This window comes from Molossus molossus, unplaced genomic scaffold (assembly GCF_014108415.1).
Source record: "Molossus molossus isolate mMolMol1 unplaced genomic scaffold, mMolMol1.p scaffold_m16_p_10, whole genome shotgun sequence".
Classification (NCBI taxonomy): domain Eukaryota; kingdom Metazoa; phylum Chordata; class Mammalia; order Chiroptera; family Molossidae; genus Molossus; species Molossus molossus.
The window spans coordinates 51,736,423-51,751,727 of NW_023425345.1; the positions used below are offsets into that span (position 1 = coordinate 51,736,423).

The window sequence follows — 15,305 nt, forward strand, 5'->3', positions numbered from 1 at the left end:
GACCATGCCTAAAGTCAGTGGAGCAGGGAGGTATATTCCTTTGTAATCACAAGGACAGGGAGGAAAGGAAGGGTTGTAAGAAAATAATGTAATCTGCCACAGCCATCGTAGGCTCATTCCTACATTCCAGCCAGCAGGCAGGAGAAAAAGGCAAATAAGGAATTCCCTACCCCTTTAAACATATTTTTTAGAAATTGCATATATTATTTCCTCTCATATATTATTGTCCCATACTAAAGAATATAGTCTTTGTGCCAGGCATTTGCCCAGCTATAGAGTGGGGGTCCTGGGTTTTTTTTGTGTTTTTTTTTTTGATCCTCACCTGAGGACATTTTTGCATTTATCTTTAGATAGAGGGGGGATGAGAGAGAGAGAAGCATCAGTGTGAGAGAGACACATTGACTGGCTGCCACCCACACAACCCCAACTGGGGCTGGGAACAAACTGCAACCGAGGTACATGTCCTTAGCAGGAACTGAACCTGGGACCCTGGTCCACAGGCCGACATTCTTAACTGCTGAGCCAAACTGGCCAGGGCTGGGGGTTCTGTTTGTAAGGAAGAGGAGGAGAATAGATATTGTGTTGATGACTACTGGTCTTTGCCACAGGAAATGTACAATTTCATGGAAAAAATAAGGGATATTTATAGGTACAGCAAGGTGTCAGCAGTTAGCCTCCTAGATGTTACTGCTTTCCATTGTTGTTTGCTCTCTGTGACCCATAGACTCACAAAATGTACATAGAAGAACCTGAAGAAATTGCTGCTGAATTATTTTTGTCGTCTTAAACTACTCTGAAAAATTCACTTTTTAAGATGTCACACTTTTATTTTACAATGTGAATCCAGGATTGGGCAGCTTACACAGTCAAATACAGAGTCCTGCCTATACAAAATCCTCTCCAACATGATATATCTGTAACTTACTATGCAGTTTCTTAGGAAGGAATTTTGCATATTACACTTAAAATTGCAGTAAGGCACTTTGTACACTAAAAGTGTTCAGCAGAGTGTTGTAGTACTTTACCCTGTTTGAATTTTTTTATTCAACTTAAATTTTTTTTCAATGTTTTATTTTGAAATAATTTCATACAGTCCAGCCGGTGTGGCTTAGGGGTTGAGCATCAATCTATGCACTAGTAGATTCTCAGTTTGATTCAGGTTGAGGGCACTGCCCGGATTTCAGGCTTGATCCCTAGTGAGGGGGCATGCAGGAGGCAATCAATCAATGTTTCTCTCTCATTGATGTTTCTGTCTCTCTCTCCCTTCCTCTCTGTGAAATCAGTAAAAACATATTTAAAATAGAAGAAAAAATAATTTCACACAAAAAAGTTGCCAAATAGTACAAAGAATTCCCTTGTACACTTTACCGAGCTTTCCCAAATATTTAAAAGTGATTCTATGATTTAAGTGATTTTTTTCCCAGATATTTCAGTATATTCAAGAGCAACAGATTTTGGCAGTAAAAGATATTTAATATTACTAAGCAGAGCATCACTATTATTAAAAACGCAGCTGACACTAGGTTTTATCTTTTAGCCATCTTCTTAGTTTGATTTGGTAGTCTTAATCTTTAGGTGACCATCAAGAAAGGCATACAGAACACTAGCACTATTTTTTCTTGAAAAAGGGAGAGTTCTCTCTTTTTATTTTGAAGTGTCAAACCTATGGAAAAGTTGAAAGAGTAGTATAATGAACACCCATATACTTTCTCCTAGATTCACCAATTGTTACATTTTTTTTTACTGAATTCTTTGAAAGTAGATTGCAGACATCATGACGCTTCACCCCTAAGTATTTCAGCAGTGTATCTCGAGAACTTTCCTAATCAACCACAATACCATTATCCTATTAAGAAATTTAACTTTAATATAATGCTTTCATCTAATAGTATACAGTCCATGTTAAAATTTCTCCACTTGTTTGTTACAGCTGATTTTTTAAAAATTCAGTATCCAGTCAAGGTCATGAATTGCATTTGGCTGACATGTCCTTTAAATTATAAGTTCCCGGCCTTATTTTATCTTCAAGACATGGATGTTTTTGAAGAGTATAGGCCAGCTGTCTTATAGAATATTCTACACTCTGGATGTCATTACTTACTTTTTTTTTTTTTAATCCTCACCTGAGGACATTTTTTCCATTTATCATCAGATAGAGTGGGAGGGAAGGGGAGAGAGAGAGAGAAACATTGACATGAGAGAGAGACATCGACTGGTTACCTCCCACACGACCCAACCAGAGCCAGGGACAAACCACAACTGAGGTACTTGCCCTTAACCAGAATCGAACCCACAACTCATTGGTCCTCAGGCCAATGCTCTAACCTCTGAGCCAAACTGGCCAGGGCTCAATACTCACTTTTAATAAAGCACTTCTGATATTTCTGATGAACTCACCCTTGGTCCTTGTAGATAGCAGATTTCTTTACAGACCAGATACTCATTACTGTTAAACACACTTTTAGGGTTGTGTTGTGATTGGAGCAGATGCAATCAACTGTCACCTACTCAGAGTGAAAACTTCCCTATACCCAAGCTATAGGAACTTCTCCAACTCCCCAGTTCCCATCTCTCCTGTGGTCCTGTTTTGTTTTTATATTCATTTGTGTATGTGCTTATTGGTTGCCTTTCCCCACTAGAATTCAAGCTTTGTCTTGTTTGCTCCTGTGTTCCCAATGTCTAGAAGAATGTCAGTACGTTTAAACCAGTTTTGGTTCGTCTGAAAATGCTTTGGGGTATGAACTTGAATTACCTTTTCCAGAGTTTAAGTTTTCCTTTACTTACAGGTGTAGGCCCTGCTTCTGTGATGGTTGGGAATCTGGTTGCTGGAAAACGAATAGCACAAGCCGCAGGAAGGGATCTTGGGCAAATTGAAGAGAATGATTTAGTGAGGAAGGTAAGTTTCCAGAAGTGCTGATTTTTATAGACAAGTCAAGAACAAAACTTAAATGTCAGGTAGCAGATGGAAGATGTGTTTTCCAGCTTTTAAGAAGTTGCTGACCCTGATTCTTTTTTCTGTTTTGTGACTTTAGCACCAGTTTCTGGCGGAGATATTACAGTGGCGAGCCCAGGCAACTCCTGACCATGTCCTCTTCATGCTGTTAAATGCAAAGGTATGAAACATTCATTTGTATATCAAGTCAGCTGAATGTTGTGGGAGTATCTTAGGCACTCTTGATCTCTTTCTCTCATCAGAAAATTTATGTTGCCAACTCTGAGGAAGGAGTTACTGCTTTCTCCTTATTTTGACATACGAGGATAAATTGTGCAGTCATTCAAGGCTGAAATGAGACCTCCTGCAGTGTTATTTAATACTGTCTCTTCTTGTGTTACAATCAAGTCATCTTTATTTAGTTCTGTTAGGAATGGTGGAGCCAACAATGTAATTACATAGATCTACAGATGTATGGAATGCATTATGTAATGTAATTTTTTACCCAGGTTGACTTTTAATTCTTTGATTTCTACCAGGAAGAAAGTGACTTTAGATCAACTTTTTTTTTTTTAATCCTCACCCAAGGATATTTTCCCATTGATTTTTGGATAGAGTGGGAGGGAGGGGGAGAGAAAGAGAAAGAGAAACACTGATGTGAGAGAGAGACAATGACTGGTTGCCTCCCACACAGCACCAGCCAGAGCCGGGGATTGAACTGCAACCAAGGTACATGCCCTTGACCAGAATCAAACCTGTGACTCTTTGGTCCGTGGGCCAACGCTCTAACTGCTGAGCCAAACCAGCCAGGGCCAGATCAGCATTTTTAAAACATGAGTTATTTTTGGTACATATTTAAATAATTTATAACAGAAAAAGCAAATTGAAAATTTTTCAAGAGTACATTTAACTATGTACTGCTTTTTAATTGATGGTTCACCAGACGATTGTATTTTTTAAGTTATATCTTCTATGGGAGTCTGCTGAGATCCGTTTGTTTTAATGGCTGAGTCAGAGGTTAAAGGTACTGTGATCATGGCATATAACAGTGTTTCTCACCATCAGGGGGAGGACTGCAGGGTCTATTGGAATCTCTTAGGGGACTTACGCAAATTGCCCCCTTCTGTCCTGGCCACCCCTACTTTCTGATATACTTTACACACACACACACACACACACACACACCTTTGAGGATTTCTGCAGTGATAGAATGAGAGGACTATGCTGTGCATCTTACTGAAAAGTCATTAAAAACCACTGCTGTGTAGCAGAAAACTTTGGAACGTCCTTGCTCCACCTCTGCATGAAGTGGGCTTCTCTTCAAGGCCAGTGATTCATTGAGATCTTTCCACTTCAGTGAGATGTCAATCCAGCGTATTTCTCATTCCACTTCTAAGCTTTGCTACTGTTAAAGTTATGGTCCTGTGAAATTTGGAGCCCAGATATTTTTAGTGAACATAATTTAAATTTGCTTCTTGGTTAAAGAAGCAATATAGCCCTGGCCAGTTTGGCTCAGCAGTTAGAGCGTTGGCCCACAGACCAGAGTCCTGGGTTCATTTCCTGCTTAAGGGCATGTACCTTGATTGCAGTTTTTCCCCGGCCCTGGTTGGGGTCATGTGGGCAGCAACCACTCGATGTGTCTCTCTCACATCGATGTTTCTCTCTCTCTCTACCTACCTCTCCCCCTCCCACTCTATCTGAACATAAATGCAAAAATGTCCTTGGGTGAGGATAAAAAAAAAAAAGAACCACCAATATATATGGATGACTAAAGGACATGTAGTCTGTTAATTCTTCTGCATATTCTAACATTTTACCATGGATTTAGCCAAACTACCAGAAAGCTTAGTAACCATATAACATTGTTCCCTACTTCCCAGAAATTTGTTTTTTACTCAAGTTTAGTTTGCTGCTGTACCATGGACCAACAAGAAGAATCTAAGAGCTCTGGCCAGTGGGGCTCAGTTGGTTGAGTGTCCTCCCATGCACTGAGAGGTCACCTGTTCTATTCCCAGTCTGGGCACGTGCCTATGTAGCAGCTTAATCCCCAGTAGGGGTCATACAGGAAGCTGCCAATCTATGTTTTTCTCTTTCTCCCTCCCCTTCTCTCTCTAAAATCAGTAAAAACATTTAAATCAAACAAAAAGAATATAAGAAATGGTCTTATGAATTTAACCCAACTTTTGCCAAAGGGATATTTATTTTAGTGTTCAAACCATAATCTCCAACAGATGGACAATTGACTAAATAAATGATGGTATATAAACATGATAAAATACTACTTAGCAATTCAAAACAATACTATAGAAGAAAATTTGATGACCCAGAAAATAGTGTCCTTAGTGTGTAAGTAAAAAAATAGGATATAAACTTTAATAATAATTGAATACTTATTGAAGACCCTGGCTTTTGTTTTTTTTTAATTTATTTTTTATTTTTTAGAGAGAGAAGGGAGAGAGATAGAAACATCGATATGAGAGAAACATCAATCAGCTGCCTCCTGCACGTCCCCCTACTTGGGATCAAGCCTGAAACCTGGCACGTGCCCTGACTGGGAATCGAACCAGGACCTCTCAGTCCATGGGATGAGGTTCAATCCACTGAGCCAGGCATGAAGACCCTGTTTTGGATGTTTTATATTTCATAGTTCATTTCAAAGTTGAGGAAACTGGGGCACAGAGATATAAAATAACTTACCTCAGGTTACAGGGTTAGTAAGTAGTAGGGCAGGAAGTTAGCTCTTTCAGTTGAACCCAAGCTGGCCTCAAAGCCCACATTCTTAACTAAGGCACTACACAGTCTCTGAAAGATAGTATATGATACCTTTTTAAAAAAGTATTTGTTTGTTTATTAATTGGCACTTGAAGATATATTTTTATTAATTTGAGAGAGAGAGGACAGAAAAGGGAGAGCATACATACCTTGACTGGGGATCAAACCCACAACCCTTCATTGCATGGAATGATGCTCCAACCAGCTGAGCCACAGGGCAGATATAATACCTTTTTTAATATGTTGCTTATGAATTATATGTAATATATAGTCATTAAAAATAAAACAGGAAGCCTGGCCGGTGAGTTTCAGTGGATTGAGCAATATCCCATGGACTGAGAGGTCCCAGTTTGATTCCTAGTCAGTGCACATGCCTGAGTTGTGAGCCTGATCCCCATTTTGGGGCATGCCAGAGGTGGCCAGTCGATGTTCTCTCACATAGATGTTTCTGTCCCTCTCTCTCACTTCCTTGCTCTGTAAAATCAATAAAGGAAAAAGAAAAAAAACATTATTGAAAGAAAAGGAATACCACACATGTCTTTTGGCACCAGAGAAATTTTCACTGGACTTGATAACTAGCTAAAAATAATCTACCAACGCACAAGCCTTTTAGGTATAATTACAAATAGGCTATACTTGTTACTGTTTTATTTTGTTAATGAGCTGTTCTTCCTTCTGTTTAAAGGGCACCACTGTATGCACAGCCAGCTGCCTTCAGCTTCATAAGCGAGCAGAGAGGATTGCATCGGTTCTTGGTGATAAGGGACATCTAAATGCAGGCGACAATGTGGTTTTGCTCTATCCACCTGGTAAGTGCTGAATTGGTAGACTGGACTTGAGATCCATTACTAGTCTACAAACTATAAGAGTATGGGAACTCAGGGCCACCATATATGACCTTGTAGACTGTGCACCTTCCAAGTCCAGAAGTATCTTGCACATAGGCTAAGGTGCAAACTAAGCCTCACCCCAGGGGTTATGTAGCATTTCATTTTGCTCTGTGATTACTATGCTATTTTATTTACATTGATACTAAGATTTTTTAGAAGGTCCTCTGGTAAAGGAATCCATTCTGTGGTGTTTCTGTGACACTGTCTTCCATCTACCAGTTTATTATAACCTGGTGATGGAGCAGAACACTTTCTGAGGAGCCCATCCGCCAAGTTCCGATATCGCAGAGTCTTTATATTGAGTCACACTTTGCCTCCCTAAAACTTGTACCCACTGATGGAGCCACATGTTAGAAATCTAACTGCTCTTCACATAGTGGTTTTCTACAGAGTTAGAGAAAACTCAGATGTTCCTCATCTCTCCTTTCCCCATTCTTTTTTTTTTTTTTTTTTTAATCCTCACCCGAGGACATTTTTTTCCATTTTTTGCACAGATAGAGTGGGAGGGAGAGAGAGAAACATCGATGTGAAAGGGACACATCGAGTGGCTGCCACCTGCACGACCAACCAGGGCCGGGGACAAACTGCAACCGAGGTACATGCCCCTAGCGGGAACCGAACCTGGGTCTCTCCGGACCGCAGGCCGATGCTCTAACCGCTGAGCCAAACCGGCCAGGGCCTTTCCCCATTCTTTTATTTACTAAATTCAGCATTCCTAATTTCTGCAGTTAATTTTCCTAAGAGACATCAAATAATGATACAAAATACCTTCTTCAGGTATCTTCCAAGAGTTTTCTTTACTTCTGACTTCCTTTCTTCTTATAGAATCTTGGCTTCTCTTTCTATTTTTTAAAAGTGGTTTTAGCCCTGGCCGGTTTTGCTCAGCGGTTAGAGCGTCAGCCTGTGGTCCAGAGAGACCCGGGTTCAGTTCCCGCTAAGGGCATGTACCTCGGTTGCAGTTTGTCCCCGGCCCTGGTTGGTCTTGCAGGTGGCAGCCACTTGATGTGTCCCTTTCACGTCGATGTTTCTCTCTCTCTCTTCCTCTATCTCCCTCCCACTCTATCTAAACAAAAAATGGAAAAATGTCCTCAGGTGAGGATAAAAGAAAAAAAAAATGGTTTTATATGCTTCCTCTTTTCCCTTCTATTCCTTCTTAATTTAAAAAATTTCTACTATTGTCTCTGTTAAGCTATGGTCTAAATAACCCATTTGGCACATGATTTAATAAACTGGTTGAGGAAGATGCACCTTTTAGTTTTACATGACGCTAGGCAGCTAAGCAACTGTCTTGCAGGCATTGAGTTGATCGCTGCATTCTATGGCTGCCTGTATGCGGGGTGCGTACCTGTGACCGTCCGGCCTCCTCATGCTCAGAACCTTACTGCCACATTGCCCACAGTCCGCATGATTGTTGATGTAAGTACCAAGTTTATCTTGTCCTCATCTCATAAAATCCAGATTTAGGTAACTAAAGATCTTTACTAATTCTTCAGTTCTGTTGAGTCAGAAAATCAAATCTATCTCCTGAAAACTGCCTGTTTTTTCTTAATCTGACCAAAGTGACCAGCATTATTCAGTGGAAGAAATGACAAAGTGGTTATTGGTGAGATAAAGAATTGTGTGCATTTATTATGAACATTAAAGAGACAAAGCTATCATAGTAATTCTCCATAAAACTTGGTTTTCCTCTTTATTTTTTATTTTGATTGATTGATTGATTGATTGATTGATTGGAGAGAGAGAAACATCAGTTTGTTGTTCCGCTTATTTAGGCATTCATTGGTTGTTCCCCCTTTTAAATTATTCATTTAGTTAGTTAGTTAACCCCCACCCAAGGATATTTTTTCATTAATTTTTTTTAGGTGGAGTGGAAGGGAGGGAGGGAGAAAGAGAGAAACAAACATTGATGTAAGAGAAACACATCTGTTGGTTGCCTCCTGCATGAGGATCAAACCTGCATCCAGGTTTGTGCCCTTGACTGGGAATTGAACGCAAGACCCTTTGGTCCACAGGCTGATGCTTTATCTACTGAGCCAAACCAGCCAGGGCTGATCCCCTCTTTTAAAAAAAATGTTCTGAATATTTTTTTCTGTACAATAACTAAAGTAATTTTATATGCCAAACTGAATTCTCCACAGTGTCAGGTTACATTTATTTATTTATTTATTTATTTAATTTTCCTTTATTGATTTTAGAGAGGAAGGGAGAGGGAGAAAGAGATAGAAACATCGATGAGCGAGAACATCAATTGGCTACCTCCAACATGCCCCCCACTGGGGATTGGGCCCACATTCTTGGCATGTGCCCTGACTGGAAATCGAACCAGCGACCTTTTGGTACATGGTCGATGCTCAACCACTGAGCCACACCAGCTGGGCAGGTTACTTTTATTTTGGTTCATTTTTTAAATTCAGTACATATACTATTTAGTATAGTATTAAAAAGTGTCCAGATCTTGCTGTGGACGTGACAGAAGCTTCTACAGAATATATATGATAATTAAGTAAAATAAGAAGTCTTTATTACATTATATCCTAATGTACTTTATTTTTTTTTAATCCTAATGTACTTTAAAGCAAAGAGTTACAAAATTCCAATTTATGTAACATTTGTTTCTTTAAGAACTACTACTCTGTCAGCAATTAGAGCCTACGTAAAAACTGTGTTCATCATAGATTGTTTTATTACAAAATTCAATTCAGCAAAATGTCCTTGTCATATTGTGCAAGGTAGGCCAGAGCAACAGGGAAGGAAGTTTCCTTCCATTGACACAGTTTATGGAGAGGTCAGTCATTTTATGTTTCCATGTGTGGGTGAGCAGAGAGCTTAGTTTCTGTAAAAGCACAGAGTCTCTCAAATTTAAGATATGTTCTAAGTCCAGTTAGTTTTACCAACCATTCACTAAACTGTTGCAATGACTTACTCCTTTCTTGAGCATTACAAAATCCATGTTTTTATTTTACTTTGGTCTTCATGAAACCAAAAGATGGGGGATCTGTATTGCAATTATAACTATAGACTATTTGAGAATCGCTGTTGTAAAAAAAAACTTGTGTCGTGAACAAGTCCATCATTCTGAGGCAATTACGTGTTACACATTACCAGAAGGACAATGTAAGGGGAAGAACTGACCTCCATTGTCCTGTGTGTGTTTTTTTTAAAAACTGATACTGCCCTGTCCAGTGTGATGTGCAAGTTGCTTTTAGCAGCAACCGGAGCCTCTGGTGCTACATGGGGTCTAAGCCTCCTGGTGCTTATTTCTGTTCATTTGTTTTCTAGGTCAGCAAAGCAGCCTGCATTCTTACCACGCAGATGCTAATGAGGTTACTGAAGTCCCGAGAGGCAGCCGCAGCTGTGGATGTGAAAACCTGGCCAACCATCATTGACACAGGTAAAGCAATTTCTCCAGAGTTGAAGGAACAAGAGCATTGACTCCCTGTAAGTTTCTAGATTCTTTTTTTTTATTTTTCTTTATTGATTTTAGAGAGAGAGGAAGGGAGAGGGAGAGAGAGATAGAAACATTGATTAGAGAGAACATCGATTGGCCGCCTCCCACATGCCCCCCACTGGGGATTTGGCCCACAACCTGGGCATGTGCCCTGACTGGGAATCAAACCAGCGACCTCTTGGTGCATGGGTCAGCGCTCAACCACTGAGCCACACTGGCTGGGCGTTACTAGAGTCTTAAGCTGAAGATGTTTACATAGCTCTTACATCACAACACATTCTCTCTGCTAAGACAGAGGCAAAACTTAATACCCAATCAGCTTGCCTAACCAAAAAGCTGGATTCCATAAGAGCCAGATCCCAAGAAGCAGATCATTTGAACAAAAAGTGTCTTGCTGTTATTCTTGGCATCATCAAATGGTGGTTAGGTTTTTATGCTGGATATGACCATGTACATGTAGAGCCATGTGAAACACTGAGATCTGAGATAGTCTAGGTCTAGATGTGATGTTACAGTAGAAAACTCAATGGACTAGGAGTCAGAAGACCTGGTTCTAGTTTGAGCTTCACTACTTATTATCTGCATAACCTTGTCTGAGATTACCCTTTTATAAATACTACCTACCCTTGCCTGACACATACTTATTGAGAATATTAAATGCAAGCCCTGGCCGGTTTGGCTCAGTGGTTGGAGTGTCGGCCTGCGGTACAGAGAGACCCGGGTTCGGTTCCCGCTAAGGGCATGTACCTTGGTTGCAGTTTGTCCCCGGCCCTGGTTGGTCGTGCGGGTGGCAGCCACTCGATGTGTCCCTTCACATCGATGTTTCTCTCTCTCTCTCTCTCCCTCCTGCTCTATCTGAACAAAAAATGGAAAAATGTCCTCGGGTGAGGATTAAAAAAAAAAAAAGAGAGAGAGAGAATATTAAATGCAATATGATGTGAAAGATCTTTAAAAACCACAAAGTTTGCGTGAATTTTAGATGTTGTTTCTACTAAAGAATGGAATAACACAGGGCTACCTGGAGAATGGTGAGACAGGGGAGAGTGTAAGTTATGGGGTTAGGCAGACAGGGCTTAAATCCTAATACTCCTTTCCTCTCTGAGCATCCTCACTAACTTGAGCAAAACTATCTATAAAATGGGAGTTGTAATATACTTCATGGTGTTGTAAAGATTAAAATGACATAATATACAGCACTTCATACATAATCATAACATCTTTAATTGAGCCCTTACTATGTGCCAGACATCTAACATGTATTACCTGATTTTATTCTTGCATCAACCCTGGTTGCAGTTTTTATCCTCATCTTACAAATAAAAAAACTGAGGCACAGGGAGGTTAAGTGGTATCGCTGACATTCGAACCCAGTTTGGCTTCATTCCCAGCCTCTTAGCCATTAATTTCCTCCTTAACCTGTTTTCAATAAGTACCGCGTAGTGTCCACCTCAGGAACATGTATATAAGTTTAAGTGCAGAGATGACATGTATTTGTGGTTATTGTGTGCCAGATGCTGAACTAGATATATTTTGCGTGTGTTACTTAACGACATAAGCAGTCATATATAATAAATACACAAGTGGATTGTGTCAGTATTGATGATACAGATAGATCTACTGTGGTTATTAGACTCATTCACATTTCAGGAACACCTGAAATATGGACTGTGATACAGATACCAGGAAGGTTTCTTTAGGCACATGAATGACCCTCCCCTGGGTTGAAGGTGATAGAGAAAGTCTTTGGATTGACCAGTGGTAGGCACCCAATAATATAGAGATTTAAAATTCAGAGTCAGAATTGTTTCTTGGTCCAAAAAGCCAAAGGAACCATTGAAGAGGCACGGTTGGGCCTGAGACATCTTAGATAGCCTTGGTTTTAACATACGTATAAAGCAAATGTCGGGGAAAAGGGAGAAGTTTATAAATAAATGACCGAAGGAAAATAATTCCTAATTTAACGTGTACTAAATTGTAAATAATGAACTTTAGCTTGAAACCAGCATGATAACAATAAGATTTTTGAGCATTTAGTGAGTTGTTTTCAAATTGCTTTGTGTGAATTAATTTCCCAACAATTCTGTGAGGGTAGGTATTATTATATTTTATTGATAAGGTAACAGGTGCAAAGAAGTTAAATAACCTCAAGGTTACATCACTGAAACGTGGCAGAGCTGGGATTTGAACACCAGCAGTCTGCTTTCTTAGTTTTCAACTATTATGTTATACTACCCTTCACTAACCTTCTAGTAAATACATTTGCCTGATATAGATTTGCTTTTTTATATTGCCTTGCTGTATCCTTAACTCCAACCCACATCTAGGAGTGACACATGTAAGCTGCTTGATTAAATATGAGAAGCCTAAGCTTTAGCAAATCCCAGCAGCTAAATTCATCCATCGCAAGGCCACAGAAAAGCAGTTAAAGAGGAGTGATTTTGATTTTCCGACATATGTGATTGACATCAGATTTTTTTCTTTTCCTTGCAGATGACATATCCAGGAAAAGGTTGCCTCAGCTGTATAAACCACCTACTCCTGAGATGTTGGCATATCTTGATTTTAGTGTCTCTACAACGGGCATGCTTACAGGAGTGAAGGTAAAGTAGTCTAGATATATTCACTCACTCACTGGATGCTGGTAAAATGCCAGGCCTGCAAAAAATAGAGATGACCACTGCTCCAGGGACTTCAGATGTAGAGGCCAACTGGTTGTACCAGAGACCAGTAGGCGGAGGATCAAGGGTCCCTGCTATATTTAAATAAAAGCATTGGCTATTCCGGAATAAGTTATCCCAAGGAATTTCTGTTATGCTGTGTTCCGAACCTAGCATAGAAGCTAACAGATAATAAGAGTTACAGTTAAAGACAGTATGAAATTACAGATTCATATTTCATAAAACACATTATTAGAACAGAAATTTGTTACCTTAAGTTAGATTTAGATTAACCTTTTAGAATCAATGAAAAATACACATCATTTTGAGGAGTTTGGGGAACTCGAAGCTTCTCAAAACTATTGTTGGAGCTGTTTTGCTGCCTGTGGGATGCCTGTTCCATCATGTTCCATGTTCCTTACTTTCCAGATGTCCCACTCTGCAGTCAATGCTCTCTGTAGAGCCATCAAGCTTCAGTGTGAGTTGTATTCTTCTCGGCAGATCGCCATCTGCCTTGACCCTTACTGTGGACTTGGCTTTGCACTCTGGTGTCTCTGCAGGTAGGAATGGAAAAGCAAAGAAACAGAATGTGGAGGCATGTCTATGGGGGCTATGACCATCTTATCCTTCCCTTTGCTCCTTTAATTTGGTAAAGTTTCAATAAAATGCTGATTTTTTTCTCCCAGAATTTCTGCACCTAATATATCTCTGATGTTGGTTTAGTTTTGTTTGTATTCCCTTTTTTTTTCTTTTCTGTAGTTTTATGCCTCATACAAAAGGTCAGTGATCTTATTACCTGCTCTCTGCTCCATCCTGTAATCCTCATTTTAGAAGTAGAGCCAAGTAGAAGGATGATACTTGGGTGAAATATGTCATGCTTTGACAGCCAGAACGCACCCCCTGGTCTTGGCAGGAAGGAATATAATGAGGTGGGATGATAGCATGTGTCTGGAAAGGAGCATGTCCGTCCTGGCCAGATTGTTTCTTATGGAATAGCATATTACCACTTCTTCCACTATCTACCCAGGGAACCTTATCTCATACCTGCATTGTCACCTCCTAGGTGGACATATCCATGAGTCCTTCACAGATGCATGAAACTCAACATCCCCTCTGTGTCTCCATCTTTGTTAGATGGGATCATTCACCTTGGGGCCCAAACTAGGAACTTGGGCATAATTTTCAACTTTTCTGTCTTTATGTCTTACATCCAGTTAAATGTCATGTCCTTTGGCTCAGTTGTACCTAAACCTGTCTATACATAGGAATCACCTACGGGTTTAAAAACAACAACAACAAAAATTAATGGACCTTCCACAGACTTACTAACTTAGATCTCCAGAGGTGGAGACCACAATTCCAGTATTTTTAAAATACAGGATTCTTGGGCTCCTGGTGATTCTGATCTATACCCAGGTTTAGGAAGTTAAGGATTCATGGCTGCAGACTATACACATGATATGTGACTATGCCATTGCTTCCTTTTTATCCCGGCTGCATTGTTGGGGTTCAAGCCCTCATCTCTTACCTGGACTATTGCAGTCTCAGCTATAACTGTCTCTCAGCTTTCAGTGTTTCACATCTCCAATCCCTTCTCCATGTTGCTAGTTTTGCCCCAGTGTAAAGCTTCAGTGACTGCCTGCTGGGTAAAGTCTAAATCCTTCATTCAATAAATAGTTAAGCCCTTTCACAGTTTGATCCCAGCCCTTCTGGCCTCACTTCTCACCACTCCCCCATGCATCCTGTGCTCTAGTATTTCACACTGGGATACTATTTCTGTCAACTTTAAACACACCATGTAATTTTATACCTCTGTGCACTTGCATATGCTGTTCCTCTGCCTGGAATACTCTCATCACCATCCTCACTTACTCCAGCCACTGTCAAGTTCCTGATCACTTTTCAAGCCCCAGCGTAATTGTCACCTACACATTGAAACACCCCCCAGCCTTCCGAGTTTGAATGACTTGCTCTTTATTCTATGATCTTGATATCCTTTATTCACATTTCAGTTACTGTATGTACCACAGTCTGCTTTATTTTATAGTTATTATGCCTTGTGAGTTGCATATGAAGAAGGCTGATTCTTAGACCTTTATATCTAATATGACCCCACACTGCCCTTTGTATTCAGTACATATTTGTTGAATTGATAGTGTTCTAAGATATCAAGATATCTAGGATGATCTGATAAGGTCAGCTCTTGCCTTTCTTTTTTGCAGTGTCTATTCAGGTCACCAGTCCATCTTAATTCCTCCTATGGAGTTAGAAAACAACCTTTTCCTCTGGCTTTCCACCGTCAACCAGTACAAAATAAGGGATACATTCTGCTCCTATTCAGTAATGGAACTCTGCACCAAAGGGCTTGGAAACCAAGTGGAGGTACTGAAGGTAAGTAGCTGCAACCAGTATATAGTCCTGAGAGGTTTTAAAGAAACGGGCCAGGTATGATACTGAGTAGGTTGACAGACACATCTATATCTGCTTGGTTTTTCTAGGCAAACAGGTGTTATGTAAACCTCAGGAAGTTTATCTCTTCCACTTTCTAATTTAATGCACTTTTACTGAGTTTAAACTGAGTCTTAATTTGTGGGAGAAGGTCAACT

General features: G+C 40.0%; 1 protein-coding gene across 2 annotated transcripts in view; it reads left to right on the top strand.

Annotated features, from left to right (window-relative positions):
* Nucleotides 1-15,305, top strand: part of DIP2B (disco interacting protein 2 homolog B) — a 251,696-nt gene that overhangs the window by 220,992 nt on the left and 15,399 nt on the right. For both annotated transcript variants that reach the window (XM_036251047.1, XM_036251048.1), the window contains 8 exons: nt 2,787-2,896; nt 3,033-3,113; nt 6,390-6,513; nt 7,889-8,010; nt 9,874-9,985; nt 12,533-12,642; nt 13,129-13,259; nt 14,922-15,090. In XM_036251047.1, the coding sequence (XP_036106940.1) occupies nt 2,787-2,896; nt 3,033-3,113; nt 6,390-6,513; nt 7,889-8,010; nt 9,874-9,985; nt 12,533-12,642; nt 13,129-13,259; nt 14,922-15,090 (959 nt within the window). The remainder of the gene's footprint in view (nt 1-2,786; nt 2,897-3,032; nt 3,114-6,389; nt 6,514-7,888; nt 8,011-9,873; nt 9,986-12,532; nt 12,643-13,128; nt 13,260-14,921; nt 15,091-15,305) is intronic.